At 41.2% G+C, this 22308-nt stretch overlaps 1 protein-coding gene across 1 annotated transcript; it reads left to right on the top strand.

Moving 5' to 3' along the window:
* Positions 1 to 16: 16 nt before the first annotated feature.
* Positions 17 to 21965, top strand: LOC146325138 (NUAK family SNF1-like kinase 1). The gene is made up of 7 exons (XM_084720978.1): positions 17 to 2856; positions 10510 to 10630; positions 12567 to 12718; positions 14564 to 14629; positions 18518 to 18637; positions 20258 to 20390; positions 20549 to 21965. The coding sequence occupies exons 1-7, from the start codon at positions 2554 to 2556 to the stop codon at positions 21754 to 21756; spliced, it is 2103 nt and encodes a 700-aa protein (XP_084577104.1). The 5' UTR covers positions 17 to 2553; the 3' UTR covers positions 21757 to 21965.
* Positions 21966 to 22308: the final 343 nt, after the last annotated feature.

Here is a 22308-nt window from a genome sequence, read left to right as displayed (position 1 = left end):
TTAAGGGAATGGTTCACCATTTTGGGAAACATACTTATTCGCTTTCTTGCTAAAACATGTAAAGAATGATACCACTCATGTCTATCTATTAAATATGAAGCTATGAGGAAGAAGACTCTGAGCTTATCTTAGCTCTGGCTCTTAGCTTAACTGGTCACAGAAATTATGCATTTTAATTTTACTTTTTTGATGCATGTGAATTCTTGAGCAAATTTAGATGAAAAAACAACTAGTCCTGTAAATCAGCATGTGCATATCCACACCAGTGCAGCGTGTGCATGCCCTGGACCAGCTGTGTATCTCTTCTCATTGTTGTGTTCAGTGCAGGTGTGTTTTTGCATGTTCACTGTTGTTTGAGAATGTTTGATTGGTGCACGATGGGCTTTAATGGAGTCTTGTTGTCATCATGAGGTTGCCAGGCAACCAGCTATGCCCGGCCAAGAAATAGTCCGGCATAACCCTGAATAAAAACACAAACTGACGTTTTTACTCTTTGGTTTTTGGACAGATTAAGCAAATGACACAGAGCCTGTTAATCAGCGAGCTTTAGAGGTGCTGTTTGGCATTCTTTTAATCTTTGGACAAAGCAAGGCTGGCTGTTTCTCTGTTTCCACTTTGTATTGAGCTGAGCTAACCATCCCCTGGCTCCACCATACTGAACAGACAAATATAAGAGTGGTATAGATCTTCTCACTTAACTCTCAGCAAGCAAGCAAATAAGCACATTCCCCTATTTATTTCAAGGCTCAGCATGCAGGATTTACATGGATCGATTAGCAGAATATGGCAGAAATGGAATATGATATGTATGTATTCATTAGTAAGTATGTTTTCAATAGTGCATAATCACCTGAAAATAAGAAGGAGCCGTTTATATCTGCAAAGAGCGCGGTCCTCTTCCCTGGAGGCACCCATGTTGCATCACCATGTTTCTACAGTAGCCCAGAACAGACAAACCAAGCACTGGCTCTAGATATGGCATTTTGCAGTCTTCTACACTCTTGGAGTGGAAGGGTGAGACAAGGTGTTCGCACTCTGCAAGCTCACAGCTAGATGTCATTACACAATGGTCCTTTTTGTGGTGAGGATAGTCTGGTAGCCATAGCGATGCTTTACACTACAGTATAATCATAAAGAGTTATTAAATAGGACTGGACTGGCTGTCCGCCCACATTAGAGGAGAATAATCTTCCAAATTAACTCACTTTGTCCTAATAGCTATATAAAAAGGCTTATAAAAAGGATATATAAAGGCTTATTATTATGGATATTTGATGTCAAAAACAACCCCCCCCCCAACAAAATAAACAAACAACAAAAAAACTTAGACTTCTTTGAGAATTACTTGTCATGCTTATAAAAGCGATTACTGGTAGGTGAAGCACAAATCAATGATTCATTAAAGGAGCAATATGTAATAATTGTGCATTCAAAAATGAGCAATGCAGTTGGAGCCATGGACTTCATATTAAATATATTGTAATCTTATTTAATATACAGTCTGAGCAAATTGTTCCCCCCCAACTCTTCCTCCCCAGACTGGAGGAACCTCAGGCAGGCTGTTGGGAATGTTGCAGGAGCACAAGACTAGTGCAAATTGAAATTTTTAGTAAGGAGTTCTACACTGCAAGTTGATTAGCTCTTTATACCTGTCAGCTCTTGTTAAACCAAAGCCCACTGCTCTGAAAATACACACTCTGGACGCAAGTATTTAAACTTTCCTTCATTGTTGATGACATATGGTCATTTTATGATTTGTTACAGTAAATATGTTACAGAGTCTTCCTTTAACTGTTACACTGACATCCTGGCCATAACAAATGAGAATTTTAAGTCTTATTGTATAATAGTCCTGTAATCCTATAATCACTTTTTCATCTTCATTTCCTTTATGGTTATATGTTGGTTTCTAAACTGTTAGATCAACAACACTTTTTGTTTGTTTATTATTTTTATGTGAGTATATGTGGGTTGAAATAATAATAATAAAAAAAGGATTTAATCTTCCATTCCTCTTCCTGTCCGATTTCAAAGTCTCTGCCTCCTCCAAGTCTTTCCAAGCATTTATTTTTTCTGAGCTCACCGCATGGAAAAGCATCAACAAACATGTCTGACTAAAGTGGTGGATTTCGGGTGAGAGTCTGACCCGCATGACATTCCACACATGCCTTCATCTCCTCTCTCCCGCTGCTCAGACTCTGAAGTATGAGCCCTCGGAAAACCCAAACTCATCCCAAGTGATTGTGACGCGCTGGGATGTTGTTGGAACGAGGAGGCTCCACCCATCGCTCTCCGGACCACGCGGCTCCCATCTCTCCTGTTGCTGCTGTGTGTTTGTCTGAGAACACAGCTGCAGCGCTCGTGGATCGGACGGGGCCGTCTGGATGTGCGCAATCTGAGTAGCTCGAGGCTTTGGTCACGCTCTATATGGGCGACCTCTCGGGCACTAACGAGCGCTTTGGCTGCTTTTGTTCAGAGCTCGAAGTATTTTGGGGATCCGGTCCCGGTGGAGGCTGCTCCTGACGAGACAGGTGCGCACGGTGCGCAGACAGGATGGGCAGACGTGAGGCGGACGGCAGAGGCGCGATGAACACCAGGCACCACTCCGAGCTCGGCTGTCTGCAGGACGCGGCATCCAGCGGACACCATCCCGGTGAGCAGTCCCCGAGGCTGGACAGAAGCCGTCCGTCCTGCAGCGCGGACAGGCAGCAGAGAAACCCAGACATGGAGGCGATGGTAGTGAAGAAGCACCAGCACAAACACAACTTGAAACACCGCTATGAGGTGATGGAGACCCTCGGGAAAGGCACGTACGGCAAAGTGAAAAAGGCAGTGGAGAGAGCGAGCCTGAAGACGGTGAGTGTTGGTGAATGTGATGCAAAATTATCATGTGAAGTTTCCCACAGATACACTGTGTCTGTCTTTGCAGAATGAAATCTAGGTACTGACGTTGGTGCATTATGATGTAGCCTACATGATGATGAACCTGTTCCTGAATGACCTCTGACCTGGGGCTGTCAAATGTCAAAAAACACAAACATTATATATGTTTTATAGCTCAGTATTCACATTATCTCAGATGTTTCCAACTATGGTCAATGTACTTTATTCAGCTGGTGTCTAGAAGGCGTCCCAAGATTTGCTAGACTTTTGCAAACCTCTCGTAAGACTTGTGTGTGCTGTTTCCTCATGCATTCACACAAAGACGTTAGAATTAATCTTGGTGTTATCTAGGGCTGTGTATTGGCAAGAATCTGTCAATACAATACATATCACAATACAGGGGTTATGATTCAATATATTGCAATATATTTGCGATATTGTATGCAAGGTGGTATCTTGCTTTAAATCTACTTTTCAGAGTTAAAATTGAACTTTTTATGCAATCAAAACAGTGACAGTAATTAACATGCTGCAATTAAGCAGTTCACAACTTCTGATATGCTTCAAATTAGGTAAGACAAGGATATTTAAAAGACGACATTGGTGCATTCACAAAATATTGACACAATAATGTTTTTTTGATAAATTATCATCAGTAATGTGGATATAGGTGGTTAAAAGTAAATAATAGAACATCACTTTACTATAATGCAGCCTTTAAAACCAGGAAAAGGCAACATGTATGCCATAACAATATCAAAAATCTGACACAATATCTACTTTGTCTTATATGATATCAATATAATATCGATATATTGCCCAGCCGTGTTCTGACCAATACAAAAGCTTTATAGAGATCATGTGAAATACCACTCATGCATTTGTCTTCCTGGGAGGTATTCAGCTGGGTCCTTACAACTGTGTGTTTGTATGTGTGTGCGCTCCAAGATGTGCACCAAGGATATTAAACATTAATGTGGAGGTGGAGTTAAGCTCCTGGATGGCATGTCTGTGTCTTTAAGTGTGTGTTTGTATGTGTGTGTGTGTGTGTGTGTGCGTGTGTGAGCTCATGGGCTGATGCTGAACCCATTTCTTGCTTCCTGTGCTGCCAGGCTGAGATGCCTTTGGTCTGACTCACTCAGCACTTGAACAAGGGGATAAAATTACTACAATAGGTCCCCTCCAATAGGAGTCTGACCCCTTTTACAAGAACACGCACACACACACACACACACACACACACACATATACATTCTCAGACAGACATAATAATACAATATGTTAGCTGTACATTCTGAATATCCAGGTTAAAAAAACAGAATGTGGAGTCAGATTACTTTGAATAATCGTGGCTTTATGTCTACAGTCAGGGTTTAATCCCTCACTTTGCTGTGATCTGAGCACAAAGAGACAGATACCCCTTCAGCCATGAATTCCCCTTCTGTTTTTTTAGTAAACAAATACACTATAATAGGGATAATCTTTTTTTTGCAATCAGATTGTGGAAGTGAGACTGGCATAATTCCTCTGGCTACTTTCACTGTAACGCGGAGACCTACATCTGCGAGAGAGAAAGGCCAGAGAGAGGGAGTGAAAGTCGGAGGAAAGGTGGGAGATTGATGGAAGAATACAGAGAGAGGGGAGCAGAGAGAGTAGCTATGCTGTGTGTGTGCAGTATCTGTGTGTGTGTGTGTGTGTGTGTGTGTGTGTATGTGTGTGTGAGCAGGGTGAGTGGGTTTGGTAGGACAAGGGGGGAAAATGCTGAATTCTTTGAGCTATAGCCAGCACATACCAAGGATTCTTTGAAACAAAACGGACATTATTTTTGGAAACAAGACCAGGGGCTGTTGTTTGAGTGCGGGAAGAAGGCAGAGGAAGGAGACGGTTTTAGAGCAAGAAGGAGGAAGAAGAGGAGGAAGAGGAGACAGTGGCAGTGACCCTGTAAAATGTCTGAGGTAGAGGATGTGAAGGTGACTAATATACAGGATGGATGGAAAGGATAATAAATAGCATGCGTTGGGTCACTGATACTGTCTTGGAACTCATCTTTAAAATTAAACCATGTTTGAAAAAAAATACTATTAAGATGTTTTTGTTTTGTGCAGTGTACATATAAACATCCTGATGTTTATAAAATGTTACATAACTTCATCAGATATGCGCAGGTTTTAACTTGTGTACCTCTGTTTGGAAAGAAGTAAAGGCATGACTGTTTTGCTTCTTAGATGCAAAAATCCAAGCCAGATGTGTTTTTTGTTGTTGAACACTAAATTAGCCTATTCTTGGATAGACTGCGATTTGCAGTGCAGTCAGAGGAAGCCTGCGAGACTGAGGACCAAAATAGGATCAATCAGACCATTTATTTATCAGACTAAAGGTGCAAAGTGTGAGATTTTTATGTGCCAGAGTTTTAATGTTATCAACAGAATGTGAGGGAGAAACAGCTGTGACATCACGTCAAAGACTTTTTTGGTCCAGAGGTATCTACTGAAGTTAGCATGCTAACCAGCTAGCCAGCCCCGTCTGGTGATACTACTTTGTGGCTCTTCAACATCTGTCCCCCTGATCTGCACTTTTCTTCTTCACAATAGTTCCAGTTTGGAGCCACAATTGCAGTTTTTTTTTAACGATTTATTTCCAGTGTATATTTTACCTCCACTTACTATCTTGCCATCACAGTTTTTCTTGTAACTACTGGTATTCATAGTGTGTGCAGATGCTACATGTATGATTGTGACTTCATAGCAGGCTGATATTGAAACAAAAATTTAAATTACATTTCAGTTATCTCTTATGTATTTACATTTGATTTTTTAAGTATTTTGTTACTATTTTAAAGCTTTAAGTAATTTATTAAAATTAAATAATTCAAGTAATTAAAAAATACATTTTAGACATTTTGGCATTGAGTTTTTGTATGTGTCTATTTCCTGTACCTCATCATCAATACACAGTGGTCTTGTAGCACTAGTTCCTGGTTACAGCAAGGGACAGTGTGTGCGTAGCTGGATGATGAGGTCAAGGGTCTATTTGGCAAGAAGCCTGTAATAATCCTGCTGTTTGATCTTTCACAGATGCTACAGGGATCTTTAGTGATGCTCAGGCTCGTGGGATGTGTTTGTGTGTGTGTGTGTGTGTGTGTGTGAGAGAGAGAGAGAGAGAGAGAGAGCAATTGGACAGGAAGTCAGAGAGCGGTCACCCCCAACCCCAATCATGACTTCACACACACATGCAGACACACACACACACACGCACAAGACACCTGCAAGTCAGAAGTCTAAAGATTTTTGCATTGAGGGAACATTTGGTAACAGTGGGGGTAGGGGTGTCATGATCCTCCAAATCCACCATTTAGTTTCACTTTCCATTTTAAGGACAGATTCAATTAGATTTTTTGATTTAGACAAGAACGCTTTTGATTTCACTTATATGATTTAATATTGAAGTGAAGCCCCTAAATGCAGGTGCACATAAGATTGACATCACACCTGTCATTAAAAAGAAGGAGTCTTCATGAATGTTTATTGCATTTATTATGTTTTTTGTCCATTCTCATTTTAAATGCAATTTAATGCAACTTTAGTTAAGGTCAAGGAAATTATTCATGACACAGTATTGTTTTTATGACAGCCAATGTCCACCACACATGACAGTTTAATGTAAAGTTAAAACATAAATCTAAATAGTTTCTTTAAATTCGATAATTAGACCTGCTGTGGCATGTTTGTGACTGGATGTGTTGTCTTGGCTTGATGCCAAGTTGTCATAGACATCTCTAACATTGTCAGCTTGCATTAAAAATTACACTGACCAAATGAAACTTAAACATAAAAATTCAGAAAGACTCCTTCATGTCATGATTATGACAGTGTCATGTCAGTCTTATGCACACCCTTTCAAACAAAGAATTTTCAAACACTGTTGTCAAGACACAACCCGTGCAATGGAGCAAAGACAACAAATATGAGGAAAAAAAAGAGGATATAGGAAAACAAATGTTCCACTTTGTATGGTTTAAATGAATTATTACGAAACGGCTATGCAGAACATTGTGCATCTCTCTGTACATGTTGTACATCTGATCTGCATTGGCTGTACCATTGCAACATGCACCATGTGTTCCTCTGCATACATATTCTCTAATAATGCAAAGGAATATCTGATTACATCTGCGTGACTCACACACACAGCTACAAATGTGTCCGCCATGCATCCTGTTACAGTTTTGACATTTTGGGTCGATATCTCACACGCAGCACATTATTTGGATGAACAATGAGACATTGTTAGCTGGAAGGATACTTTAGAGGTCATACTTAGACATGACGCAGATGCAGCACAGTTGTATGCACAAGGGTGAGATCATCCACACACGCTTCCTCCACACACACGTGCCCCTTTAAAATGCTCTTAGTGCCCTGCAGGCTGAACAATGCCCAGAGTGTGTCTCTCTTCTCTGTGCTCGGCTGATCAGGCCTTAATACCATGTCCGGGGGATAAGTCAGAGCTTAGATGGTAAAATACAGCAAGCCTTTTTGCCCTGAGCACACATACTTGGGCATACTTTATCCTTTCCTTTTACCTGTTAGCTGCTGACTACATCCTGCAGCTTATTTCATATTCTCCCCTTTCTTTCCTCACATCGCTTTCCCATCCAGCAGGTATTTGGGTCAGAAAACATTCACAAGCATGCAGGCGTACGCATGTTAATAGCCCCCACCAGCTTGGACATGCGCCACTCAGCTGACAACCACTGAATGTGTGTGGCCTAATCTCTGAATCTCTGACCCGGCGCCCAGTAGGCCTGCCTCTGGATGGGCAGAAATGCCACATCAGTCTGAAGAGTGTGGTGAAAAATCTCTGAGAAAAACATATCCATCATATCTCAGCACACAAAAGTATTGATACTTCAATACGTCTTGTTATATAACACCTGTTCTCATTGTTTCTTTATGCCCTGATGAAGAAACAATTGAATTAGTTTGATTTTTAATTTATTATCAGAGTTCCTTGGATCTTTCCAAATATTTTCATTTTCAGCAAGCAGGACAGTCATTGTTTTATTGTCATCTAACATTCGATAGCATGGAAAGTATAAAAAAAGAAATTATCTTAAGTTTAGATCCTTACTGCAATGACTACAAAATGTACCTTTTGAGCAGCTAAGAAGTACATTTTATGAGTTTTAGTGCAGTCTACAGCACAGTGCTGTTAAGCCTCCATATTAACTTCTGTTAACTTATTTTATACCATGGTCTGGGTGAATACTCTTTCCTGACTGGCTGGCAGGTGTGCGTGAAAACTTTTTAACACACACATAGATTGACTCAAATTTAATCGCCTTTCAAAATGTATCCGCTACCCAACTAATGTAACCATAGCAACATTAAAGAGCACAGCTGTCAGGGCTCACACTGCTTCCTAACTGAAAGCCATGCAAGCAAGTGAGCGAACAGCTGATTGCTTCAGTTTTAGCTTTTTTTTTTTGTCATGGTATCAAAAGGTATTGTAAAGTATTGTATCAAAGTTTAAAATTCTGGTATCGTGACAACCCTACAGGATAGCGTCACGTCAGTAATAGAGGGTCAGGTCAGTTCCCTGGAGTGTGTTTGTGTTGTGTTGCATAACTGTGGTGGTTGATGGAGCGTGTGAATTGTGTCTTCAGATGTCTCGTAGAAGTTTTTTCCGGCAGCTGAGAATGCTGGAGTTGTGACCCAGAGGAGAGAGCCTGCTCGCCCACTGGGACATTATAGGGTTGACAGAATTATACAAGGGGACGGTCAGTGCTATGTTAGGACATCAACCTCACAAAATAGTCCTGAAGCCTCGTCTGAACATTATACCACGTCTCCCACTCTTTTGTTGTCCTGCTTTTACACTGTCCATTTTGTCCTGACATCACACTCTGGGGTGGGAGGCTTGAATATAGGTTGCAAGTCATAGGTCAAGGTATCACTTGAAACAGCCCACTACCAAGTAGCATTAAAACTTCTCCAGTCAAACGATACCTGTGTTCAGTCCTTCTTGTATCCAGAGAAAAAATACTGTACGTGTAGTTTTGTGTTCTTTGTTTTAATGCAGTGTGTGGCTGGCTCGCTACTGCAGCTACAGTTAGCCGCTACAGACAAAAAAATCCATGGTGGCGAAGTCGAGCATGGTGTGTTCATTGTAGTTTGCAGTTCAACGTGCCAATATGTCACCAAAACAAAAGAAAAGGAATCAAACTAAGTACTCTGCTGGTATCAGTATCACTTTGAGGTGACTGGTATTGGTACTGGTATCGTAATTTTTTAAACGGTACCCGACTCTACAAACCATTATCATTTCACTACTTCCAGATTGATCAGGAACTGAGAAGATATAGTGAAAATTTGGAGAGACATCAGATCACATGTCAGCCTAAAACAACATATCTGACAGCCCTAAACCTTCTAACACAAGGGTGTTGCTAGCACATTTTAAAAGGCCCCCATAATTCCACCATTTTTTTAAGCTGTTTTGACTTTTCAGCAACATTGCAGCAACATCATTAGTACAGGAAACTTCATGAAGAGGACTTTGAACAGATGCTGCAGAAATGCCAAAGAACGTTTGACAACATTTGAATGTTTCAACAGTGTAGCAGCAATAAAACTATAGTGCCGTAACTGTAATGTTGCAGTAACGTTGTACCAGCGTCACAAATGATACGTCCCAATCACAACGTTGCATCTGTACTGTTTCACAGTGCCACACAATACACTGATTAATTCTGGAGTATCAACATATGCATTTATTTAACCCTGGAAGTAAAACACACTGAATGTGTTTAAGGTTGCATTGTAGGCTAACTTTAACAGTAACTGTCTTGCTGTCTCTTGTCCGATTATGTAAGTTAAGCAGCTAAAACAGGGTTAGCAGTATGTGTGGTTAGAGCCTGATCTCTCATTTTTCCATATTACACTTATAACTGTAAAAACACCGCCCAGAAATTTGTGTTTCAGTGAGCATACAGTCACATAACATTTCTGATTGAACCAGAACATTTCAAGAAACAGCAAGACGGATAATGCTAACATTAGCCTACATTGCTAGCTTCATTACATCTGGTGCCTTTTATTTTCAGGCTGAAATAAATGTGTGTTCGATGGTTGGGGGTTACGTTGGGGTACAGTGAGTGTCTGGGATTAATGAAGTAGGGTGTGAACAGTGCAGCTGTCAACCTTTTGCCTCTGAGTGTGCTCAGATCACAGGAGACCTGCTCTCACTATCCAGCCCTTAAACCCCATATAATCACCTCTAATACCCAGAGATTTGATTTGTGTGTATGTGTGTATGTGAGTGTAATTGTATCAGTGGCATGTATGTCTTTGTTTCCATGCAAGTCTATACAAGTAATACATAAACTGTGTATTTATAAGTGTTTGCTCATCCTTTTGAATGACTTGAGTTGTTGTTAAGGAGATGACTGTCCCCCGGCAACCTGATGCAGCTTTCTTGCTGTGAGTGACGAGCGCTGTTAAAGTGTTATTCTACTGAAAGTTTTTAACCTTCCGTGCTTAGTTACTAGATCAAAACGTGTGATTCAAGCACAAAGGTTCATATAACACATACAACAGAGTCAACAGTGTGTCTTCTCTCTCTCAGGTGGCCATCAAGTCGATCAGAAAGGAGCGCATCACCGACGACCTGGACAGAGTTCACATCCAGAGAGAGATCGAGATCACCGCCTCCCTCAGACACTCTAACATCATACGCTTCCACGAGGGTAAGTCTGCAAACACATCACACGCTCATCACTGGAACTGCAATAATTAATTGTTTAATTGATTAGTTGTCAACGATTAAAGTAAATGCCATACTATTTTGATAATCGGTTGGAGTAGTTTTTTTGTAGAAAAAAAGTAAAAATTCTCTGATTTCAGCTTCTTAGATGTGAATATTTTCTGGTTTCTTTACTCCTCCATGAGTAAACTAAAAATCCACGATAACTGAGAAAATAATAGACCGATCAATCAACAATGAAAATAAACGTTAGTTGCAGTAATTCATATCACACAAGCAAACAAGTCCCAAATATTGTGAATTATTACATTTTATTTTCAAAACCAGACAGATTTTGTGACTCCGACTGTTTCAAAGAAAGTTACATAAAGTCATGCAGATTCAGTCTTCCTGTACAGCTTGGTTGTGCTGTGAAATTAAAGTGGGTGTCATAGTCCTTTATCACATGAGTTATCTCATTACAGTGTTGTGCAACAATGCTAATAAAGGAAAACGCTGGCAATATTCTATATTTTTTTCTTGTTATTAGCAAATCCCATTTGAAGACCAAAAACAGTAGCTAGTTCAGTGGTGCTAAAGTTACAACTCAGCAGAGGAGGATGTAATTACTGTTTATATTCTGCACTGTTACAAGCCTCTTGTCCATATGATACGATACAATACGATACAATACGATACGATATGATATACTCTATTGTCCCCATAGGGAAATTTGTTTTGGACTGCTACACACAACATTCCTCCACAGTGAGTAGATGCAGACTTCCTTCTGTGCTATGATAGACTTGGCAGGTTTAGTTCAGTAGAATTAAAATAGTTCCCTTATGAAACTGCTCACAACAAGATCTATAGATTATCTTGAGTAACCAGGTCATGATATCTGCAAAGAGACACTGCTGTTCAGTTTTTCAATTTTAGAAAAGAAATTCTGGGGCGCTTTGAGGAGCATGAGCCAAGTGCCTACTCCCATTACATTTGAGAGAAGCCAAAAATCTCTATGGTCTTTATCTCCAACTCATACCAAGACAATCTAGATGGATGTATAGCACTAGATGCCAGAGGAAAAATATGTAGTCTTAAATCTGGGATGGACTGTTTCTTTCAAAATGTGTTCCCTGTCAGTCCTAATATAGCTTCCTCTTCTGTGCCATAGATAGCATCATCTGCCAAAACTATTAAAAACAGTCCAGTGAGACACATGGTTGGTGACATATCTCTTCAAGGCCAGGATGAACACAGACACAGTAGATTATTTTGAGTCAACTCCACATAACCCATCCTGCTGTTGTAAACATTCACTAGCGGCTGAAAATTGTCCCCAACAAATACACTACAATCTACACTTCATGCTGTGTTTTAGGAAATGAATAAGCCTGTATGATATTGGCAGCCTTATCCCTTAAAAGTCTTGAATATTTAGTATGGCTGGGTTTTATCCAGTTGACACTTTTTGCCATGTGAATGAGACATTGTATGGGATCCATATGATTATATTTTAATTTCATTCTGGGGTAAAAAATATCAACAGAGAAAGCCAGTAGTCTTGCACACTTGCAGCCACCCACACACTCACCCAGAAAACTGACAAGAGTCGACAAGAGTCGCCCGGCTGTGTGGATGGAAACTGGGTGAAAACTCGAAAGCAAAGCTGGTCTCTACTGTACAGACTCTGGCTCTAAATTACCAAAAGATGGCATTTCATTTTTGTATAGTGGAAGGAAGTGGAGCTGTGGCATCATCTTTATTTACAGTCAATGATACATTCATATCAAATTTCCAGCGTCGTTAATTATTCATGTCTCAGTTTTTACGCTTGCAGAATGGCAGCTCTCACCGTTGTAGTGAAGAAGGCATCCATTGACAGTCATATGAACATCTGCGTAATGCTGTACTGTAAATGCGTCCTGTGTTCTGTACAGTGTTTGAGAGCCGGGATAAGATTGTGATAGTGATGGAGTACGCCAGCAGGGGAGAGCTGTACGATTACATCCAGGAGAGGAGGAGACTGCCAGAGACAGAAGCCAGAAGCATCTTCAGACAAATCACATCTGCTGTCCACTACTGCCACAAGGTTTGCACACACACACACACACACACACACACACACACACACACACACACCAGTATTGTAGATACACACATACTTTTTGCACTGGAATTCAGTTCAGGGAACCACATGTAGGCACGTGCTGAATTGCATGCCGCGGTATTCAGCTGTGCACAAGCAAATACAGTACGACTAAATCCACTAAATCCTAATCCTAATACTGCAAGAAAACTTGACTCGAGTTTTCAGATCTCTCTGGGTTAAGAGCGCATTATCCCTTGATTGTTTTTTACAGTCACACACTGACACATTTAACAAACATGTTGCCTAAATGAGCTCCCTTCGTCCCTCCACATTACTGTAAGCCCTGGCAAAGGAACAAATTCTTCTTTGTTTCTTTGTTTTTATTGTCGCGTATGTGAAATCAACAGCGGTCCCAGAAAACAGGAATTATCGAGGCAATACATAAATCCTATTTATACATGAGTGCAGCACAGAAGAAATGGGGATCTGTGCCTCACAGTCAGCTGAGTTGCATATGACAGAAATGTTTTTGTTTTCATACCAGTCTTATTTTGGCAGTTTGGTTTCTTCGTGAATCCCTCACTGTTAAACTCAGAGATTATCACTCAGCTCCTGCAGCTTTGTAGTAGGCAGAGAGGTGGATTTTGTGCTCCTCGTGCCCTCAAATATTGTCCCAAAATAGACATGAATGTTCCAGCATGAATGAATTATTGAATGTGCCTTAGAGGTATGCAGGGCACATGGAGGGATTATTGAGGCTTTAAGAGAAGAATGAAAATAATTCCAAGTCATTTGTTGCTTTTTTTTTTTTTTGCTATTCTCAAAATCTGCTCATAGTCTTTTAAAAATAGCAAGAATAATAATGTGGTTAACCACATATATTTCCTCTGCTTTTCTTTCCCCTCATCTCTGCCTTGTATATACACACACACAGACTTACATTCTGTACATACTGTGCACAAAACACTGTCTAAGGTCATGGGTCATTTCCTCCACTTAAGCACTCTGAAGAGGATGTAATTAACGAAAGAAAGGAGGCTATTCCGGCTCATTAGCCAGTGACTTTAAGAGAAACTGACAGCAGCGTTTAAAGTTTCCCTGCGTCACACAGCTTCCTGGGTGGTCAGTTATCTGTAGCGGCATTGTCTCTTCTTATGATTTGCTGCCTATTTAATGTCCGGGAGACACGAGTTAATCCTACAACAGACTTTTCCTCCCATCGAACCTCCAGTGCACCCTGGCTCTTCCTCGCCAGGCTCCACAGCTGTCTACACTCTGTGGCCTCTCGGTGGCTCCCAGGTGCTTAATGCCATCAGGGGATCAAATCGCATCTCATCAGATGAATTAACCCAAACAAAGCACTTCCTCGTGCAGCCTGTCGACAATTAAACAGTCTGAGAACCTTTCTCTAGGCTCTCCGATATATTAGACACATGGTTCTGCAACGCCAGGCCCCAGTGGAATGTTAATGGTTATAAAGTGATAAATAAAAGACAAAAGCCCAGTGCATAACAGGCTTGGTTTATATTGTAAGCTTCACACCCTTCAGTCTTATGTTTCCATGCAGAGAGAAAACATCTGACTGTAAACTGGAGGGAGGAGCAGCACAGGACGAGGGCTGGGCATCGAGAACCGATTCCAAATAAGAATCGATCATGATTCCAAAAGATTACTTAGAAATTTTCATTTTGATTCTACTTTGATTCCAACAGTTAACGTTATCAGTAAATAATCTTTGCTCAGTTTTAACTGGTTTATTTTTCCATTAGACTATTTGAGTAAAAAAAAAAAGACAAACAATATCAAACAGTATGCAGGACCTCATGTGTCTCTGCTCTCTTGCAGAGCGGCGTTGTGCATCGAGACCTCAAGCTGGAGAACATCCTTTTGGATCAAGATTTGAACGTGAAGGTAAGATTGATAAAATATACAAAAACCGATCCTTCATCTTACTTTACGACATCAGAGATGTGATAATTGATGATGAGAAAAAAAAATAAATAAAAAGATATTTATCCCTGAATAAAAAAATAGCTTTCCTCTGGCAAAAGTATTGTTGAGTATTGTCTGAGCATTAAAAACATCTTGTGTTATTTTAGTTGATCATTTGAAGACCCCTGATTACACTTTTGTTTTGGAACAACATTTCAGGAAGCAGTCTTTTTCCACTTAGTGTGCTGGAACGAAGCTTCACATAGTGCAGTTGGTAATACATAATCTTGCCAGCTCCAAAATAAAATGCAAACAAAGTGCACATTCAGAACATACATTGGAGCAGTTTCTGCCCACAGTAATTTTAATGTGTTGTTAAGCCCTGCACACTGAACCAGCACAAACATACTGCCAGGCCTTATAAAAGACTCCAGGGGTCATTTTTTGCCTTATTTGAGTATTCCTCTCCTTATATGGGAGCTGTGCATGGCCAAAGGGGAATGCAGGGAATCCAGTGGCAATCGCGCCAATCAGAGGGTTTTAATATAAGTACACCCTGTCTATCCGTCAAAAGAAAACACTGCGTGCAAGACCTCTCAGCAGCTCTTCATTCATAGCAAACCTCAGCTTTACCACATCACCTCTCACAGCATCCGCTGAAGGAAATGACCAACCCTCTGTGCAATGCATGTGCGTGTTTGGTCTGCACAATAGCTGGTATGTAGAAGGCAGGCACCGCCAGACAGGTCAGGTAAAATGTTGGATCTTGGTCAAGTTCAAGTCACAAATGATAATTTAATAATATACTAATAGAATGGCAACCTGGCATTAGACTGCATCTCAACATGCATATCAAATGACCAGTATAAACACACCTGCATCATGTCAGTTTGAGACAAACGTGATGTTTTTTACACAAAGAGAGAAATAAATTCATGGAAAACATCAGCTGAATTTATTAGAAGTCCCAAATAATTAAGAATTTTTTGCTAACAGCTTTTCACAAAGTTTATAAAGTTTCTCTGAATCCAACAAGTCACAAAGTTATGAGATTTTTTTAAGGGAGTCTGGACTTTCTCTATGTCCAACAAAGAAGTAACCTAAATTGGTTACTGTTTAGTGTATTTGTAAAATTTGACATGTTTCCTGTCAATAACATTTTGTCTTCTTGCATAGATTTAGTGTAAATAGTAAAAAATCAGTTGAAACAGTGTGTTCCTAACTGTTTAATGTTGGCAGGTTGATACAGATTACATCTGACCAGGCTGGATCAGCTGATTTATTTTTTGGACAAGAAGGAAACTGATACTCTTATAAAGCCACTAGTCACACCAAATCTCACTTTCCTCTCACATGATATTATCACAAGAACCTCAAAAGGCGTCTCAGAAAATTGCCTCAGCAGGCTGTGAGCCGCTGCAGAACATTTACCGGTGCTGTGTTTCAGACCGTCCAGCATGTACATGAGAGACGGTGGCTTCTCGCAACAGGCCATGTAATTCCCGGGCACGTGTGCAGGAGTTGTTTGTATGTGCTCTTTAGAAGAAATATTGCGTCTTAAACAAGCATTTGACACTGAGGAATGTCTCTTCAGGAGACTCAAACAGATGTATCTCTGCTGGCGACAGAGAATTTACAGTGCAGGACGCACACACACACAAACACACAGTAACTCGAAGAACGCAAAGCTGTATAAACTGCACAGCTCACGTGTTCAGTTCACACATCATTATTGCCACTGTGACTGACAAAGATTAATTTAAGTTAATGTCTAGTTAGAGCAAAACTAGATTTTAAATGGGTAGATGCAGTTTTAAACAAACAAAGCTCTGTTGCACAATTAAAAATTCATCTCAGTTCAGTGAATCCAAGTTTAATCACACAAACCATCAATATGGAAGTGCTTGCTTGCCCAAAGACATAAATTGAATGCTGGGACCTAGCTACTAACTATAAAAGAGAAGAGAAAACCATTAATTTTCAGCCGCTCTATATTCCTTAACAAAACGTTGCATTGTTAGCTAAAACTTTAAGAAAACATTACATTTGCTAGCTTGCTAAAAGGTAAAGAAAATCTTTGCCTACTTGTGATGAAAGACAATTACTATTTTGCTTGAAAAGGTGGCCATGTTAAAAGTTAAACCTCCTCAAGTCTAAGTTTAAAGTTAAGACTGGGTCACAGCTTCTTTCTGGGTGCTATTGTGCTTTTAATTTATAGGACAGCTGAAGAAGGGCTGATTGGGGGGGGTCCGGGATGACATGCAGCAAAGGGCTGCAGGCAGGAGTTGAACCCACAGCCGCTGCAGAGGACTCACAGCCTCCGTACACGGGGGCTTATTCTTTTTAACTGGTTAATGTCTGGAATCAGACCCGGTGGCAGGCATTAAGAATGACTGTATACTGTAGAAAATAGGTCATGTTAGCTTATGTGGGTCATACAGAGACATCAGTATTAAACTGAGACTGTTTCATAAACAGATAAAAAAAAACATAAATTAACATAAATGTGTAACATAAATTAAAACCAGTCTGTATGTATAATATCAACTCTTGTATACACAGTGTCATCTTCCGTCTGTGAGGTCTCTGTTCCCCTGTACCTCTGTTCCATGGAAATAAAGCTGTCACGTTGAGTATTTTTAACACCAGAAGGCCTGATAGCAGGCTGGTGCTCATGTTAATAATCTCTTCAGATAGAGAGGAGCCTCGGTATGTCTGTGTATGGCTCTCGCAGCCTCGAGTGAGTGATTGTTCCGTTACGTGAGCGTAAGCAGCCTGATGTTTTTGGCCCACGTCTCCTTCCTCACTCACACTTACATTGGCAAAGCTCGGCATACCTATTTTTGGCTCCTTTAAAAGGAATTGCTTGGAGTTGTTGTGTTTTTGCCACATGGATAAGAGTCTGCAGTGCATACTCACTGAAAAGGAATCTGGATTGCGTGAGGATGAGTGTGAGCGTTGAAGTGAATGAGCGAGTGAAATTTACAACAGGTCCGGTGTTAACTGATTAGTTCGTTATGTCACAATGTCAAAGCTGTCTGTGTTGTCAGCTGTTAAAACAGTTACATCATCTATGACTGATACTCAGTGTCGCATAAACCCTTTTGTATACTTTGTGTCCACAGCGAAACATTTGACAATGACGTGATCCTTGTTTTTTGTAGGTTTTTGTTTGGTCGTATTTTTGGCATGTTTTTCAAGGTTTTGTTTCATATATATTGTTTGTTTATTGTTTATATTTTGCTTTTTATGGATTCTGAATCACAGAGGCCCTTAGCATGTTTGTCATGGATGTGCACAAGAAAAAGTAGGCTGATCGGTTCAGTAGTATTTGAGACTAGATGTGAATGTCAGGTTGGTTAATAACACACGTATGCATACACGCACACACAATAATTGTTTCAGTTATTTCATCAATTGTCAAACATTTGCCGCCTCCAGCTTCTTAAATGTTAGGATTTGCTGCTTTTCTTAGTCATGTATGAGAGCAAATGAAGAATCTTTGGGTTTTGGGCTGCTGGTTGGACAAATGAAGCAGTTTGAAGGCGTCTCTTTGGGCTCTGGGAAATTGTGATGAGCATTTTTCACAATTTTTTGATATTTTATAGACCAAGCGATTAAGTAGTCTTTGCGTTTTAATTTAGTGTCCTGACAGTCTCCTGAGTTTCACTAATGCCCTCATAGAATATGTGTTACTACTCTTCCTGTGGTATGCAGCTTCAGCTGTGACATGACTTGTTTCTTTTGTTATTCTTGCAGTTTCACTTCTGTTATCTACTGTTTTGCTAGCTCAGACACAGCTATAGTAAGGGACACAAAATAAAATAATCAAAATGTATTATCTTATCTCTTTCTCCAACTCTGCAGCTGGCTGACTTCGGCCTTTCCAATCATTTCCAGAAGGGCACTTTGCTGCAGACGTACTGTGGGAGTCCACTCTATGCTGCCCCAGAGATAGTGAAAGGACTGCCCTACCAGGGGCCAGAGGTGGGTCAACACACCGCTATCGCTATTTCCAGTACTGTTTCCAGGTATTAGGTTTGTTTCACTGAAGGGTAACACAAGTATTTTTCAACCTAGACCCTATTTTACTATGTTTTTGTGTCAAGGTGACAAATGGGGACAACAGTTTTTGAATTTTGTCCAGTACTGGGCCAGAGTCCTGCAACCAGTAAAAGCAAAACTGAGCTGCAGTTTAATCTCACCATCGAAATAAGTCCACCAAAAGTGCTTGTTTTTGACACTTAGAATAACAATCTGAGCCTGTCAGTGGCAAAAGCAAGCACCTTTAGTGGATGTACTTTGATGGTGTGCAGTTGCCCAGTGGGATTATGCTGCAGCTCAGTTTTGTTTCCGCTGACTGCAGCGGTTTTGCTAAATACTGGGTGAATTTCAAAACCTGTTGTCCCCATTAGTCACTTAAGACGCAAAAACATGGGTAAATAGGATCCAGGTTTAAAAATACCAGAGTTACCCTTTAAGTTACAGCATAGAGTGTCATTCATAATGAATCAGTCTTGATTCATTACATGATTAAATATGGTGCAGTGAACAATGCACCAAAACCAATTAAACCAGATGCGTGCCTTTAAATAAAAACAAAGAAGGCAATAAAGTACTCCATATACCTGAGAGGAACCACAGAGTCACGTGACGATTCTCTGTAGGTTCGTCACTATGAGTGACAACTTTCATGTTGCACATAGTTGTTCAGTCAATTTTTAAATAAACAAATGCATTTATGCAGCTTTAAAGCACTGAACTAGTCTTGCATATGCCACAGACCAGCCAGTGTGAGCAGGTCACGTAAAGCCTAACTTTCAAAAAGAAACATTTTCAGACTCTCCTACTATATTTTCTGTCATTCTTAAAGAAGCTATATGTAGCAATTGTGTGTGCAGAAATTAGCACAGCAGTCCAAAGAGCAAGTTGGAGCCATAGATGGTATATTAAATAGGCCGAATTCCTGTTTGATATACAGTCTTTGGTTGAAGTGAGTTGTTTCTCCTCACCCCCTCCTCCCGAGGCTCAGGGAAGCTCAGGCTGGCTGCAGGAACACAGCAGGAGTGCAAAACGCATGCAACATGATAATTTGACAATAACAAGCAATGACAAGTCCTGCACTGTAAGTTGATCAGCTGTTTATAACTGCCAATGTTAAGTCCTGTAAAGCCCGTTATACTGAAAACAAAAGCCCACTGCTCTGAAAATACAAACTCTGGAGTTTGGGTTAAGTGACTACCTGTCTCACTGCCTGCAAGACTTCAGGAATATATCGCTCAATTTAACTGTTATAAGCCTTCTAAAAGATTACAGACCAGACCAGAAACAGACCACTTGGCAAACATTCAGCATTAATTTGAGCTCTAACCTTAAACTGTTATTTTGGCCCATAATAGAAATTTCAAAGAAGAATGCGGCGGCTGTAGCGTCTGAGAAGCCAGTATTTCTCATGATGTTTCCTTGACCTCTGATGACATATCATGGCCATTTTATGATTTATTAGCATAAAATCACGCACCACATCACTGTATTAAATTTATGACTTAACTTTTCTTGGCTATGTGCATGGCATGCTCTTCATTATGTGTAATTTTTGTGTGCTAGGTGGACTGCTGGGCACTGGGAGTGTTGCTGTATGCCCTGGTGTACAGCAGTATGCCATTTGATGGGGCCAGCCACACCACGCTCACGCAGCAGATCAGCCAAGGCCGTTACCGCAGACCCAACCCTCCCTCAGGTAAACCTTTGCAGTGTCCATGTCTCCATTAACATTATATTTCTACTCACCAAACTGTCCAGTGTGATTGCTGCATGTGTTGGTATTCTGTTTGAATTGCATTGTTTTTGTCAGTGTAGCTGCTATAAATAAGTAATTGTTGACTCTGATCCCTCCAGATGCCTGCGCTCTTATCGACTGGTTGTTGACAGTGCGTGTGGACGAGAGGGCTACGATAGAGGACGTGGCCAACCACTGGTGGGTGAACTGGGGTTTTGAAGAGAGTGTGTGTGACTGCCCTTCACCTCCACACCAAGAATGCCCTTCCCCACTCCTGGCTCGCTACATCGACTGGCAGAATCGGGTCGCAGCTACCAGCAACATGACTGTTGACCCAGGGTGTCTGTCCTCGGACTCTTCCTGTCCAGCTCAGCTCTCTCCTCACCCCTTTTACTTCAGCTTACCTTTGAAGAGTGACCGTGGAGGAGGAGGAGGAGGAAGGGTGCGCGGAGGAATGTCAAGCCTCAGGAAGTCACGCAAGGAGAATGCAATTCCCCAGACTGCACTGGGAGCTTGTGGTGGTGTTTGTGCAACAGCTGCCTCCTCTGCTGCGATTTCTGCCAGTTCCACTGCCGAAAGAAAGAAACCCAAAGGTATTCTAAAGCCTCAGAGGAGTTTTGACTCAGTCTTTCACAGCCCTCCAAAAGAAAACTCTCCCTCCCAGTCATGTAACGCTGCTCCCCAGTCTTATCGAACACATACACTTGCCCACACTCATGTTGATGTCCTGTCCACCAGTCTGCCCCCTCCCTCTACATTTAGTCAGCCCTCATCCAAAATGCCCAAGAAGGGGATACTAAAGAACTTGTATGGAGGGGAGTCAGGTTATGGCTCATCCTCAGAAAGAAGGATCTCTGCAGCAGGAGTTAAAGAGACCGATGCAGGTGATTTGTGCTCCCATAAGCCGCACGCTTGTCTTCCAGCGGCAGATGACAGCCCCACCATGCGCACAGAGGCAGTAAGGAGAAGGAAGGGTATTCTGAAACGCAACGGCAAGTTCTCTCGCAGTCTGGATCTCCCTGATGACTACCGCTCGTCTCCCTCTTCAGCCCCTGCAATTTTCCCTGAGGCCCTGCAGCAACTCCTCCAGGCCACAGGGGGTGCCGAGGGGCGTCGCAGCCGCCCCTCCAGTGTGGTTAGCGAGGATAGCCTCTTCTCCTCCGATTCCTTTGACCTGCTAGACCTCAGTGCCCAATCACGTCGCAGGATTTTCTCACGGAGGAATCAGCACAGTGCCTGCAGCTCTGAGGAGGACCTGGAGCCGCTGAGGGCTGAGGCAGACAGGGCTGGTGGAGACGAAGAAAGACAGAAGGAAATGCTAACATAAGCCTAAGGGTGGATGAAGACATCATTATGATGAAAAATTGGGTTCTTTTGTTCACTTTTCTGTGATAATCACTTCCTGCCATCTTGAAAAGACTTTAAATGAACTCTGGAAAGATTGCACATCGAGAACTTGGACTCTACTGTGCATTGCACTGTTAATATAAAGCACCATTTCTTGGAATAAATGTCTGCATTGATTGATAAACAAAACTGTATTCATTTGCATTTAAATCATATTCTGAATACAAGGCAGCACAACGAATGACAAGACACCAAGTGACACCTAAAGGATCGTCTTCTGACACAGATTGATCGGAGATCTCGCCACCTACCAACCATCTGAGGATTTCTAAATGCAAGGTAGTTAGAATGGCGGCGAGTTCAGCTGCTAACAAATCTACACCATTTTTTCAAGGACTCGCCTTACAAGAAACAATGCTTTGCCCCCATTCTCCTCGGTAGTAAGCACACAACTCCAGCATGTAACTGCTCCAATATGAAGGGCCGCCTTAAAGACTTTTTTGGCACTGCAAGTTGTTTTTTTTAACTCTCT

Source organism: Lutjanus erythropterus, chromosome 6 (genome assembly GCF_056507025.1).
Source record: "Lutjanus erythropterus isolate fLutEry1 chromosome 6, fLutEry1.hap2, whole genome shotgun sequence".
Taxonomy (NCBI): domain Eukaryota; kingdom Metazoa; phylum Chordata; class Actinopteri; order Lutjaniformes; family Lutjanidae; genus Lutjanus; species Lutjanus erythropterus.
This window is presented reverse-complemented; position numbering and strand designations above follow the sequence as displayed.

What these genes read in the sequence shown, in the direction of transcription:
- LOC146325138 (XM_084720978.1), top strand. Translation starts at nt 2,554, where the DNA reads ATGGGCAGACGTGAGGCGGACGGCAGAGGCGCGATGAACACCAGGCAC. An exon ending in TGCCCTACCAGGGGCCAGAG is followed by an intron (nt 18,638 to 20,257) that starts GTGGGTCAACAC and finishes TTTGTGTGCTAG; the next exon opens with GTGGACTGCTGGGCACTGGG. An exon ending in CAGACCCAACCCTCCCTCAG is followed by an intron (nt 20,391 to 20,548) that starts GTAAACCTTTGC and finishes TGATCCCTCCAG; the next exon opens with ATGCCTGCGCTCTTATCGAC.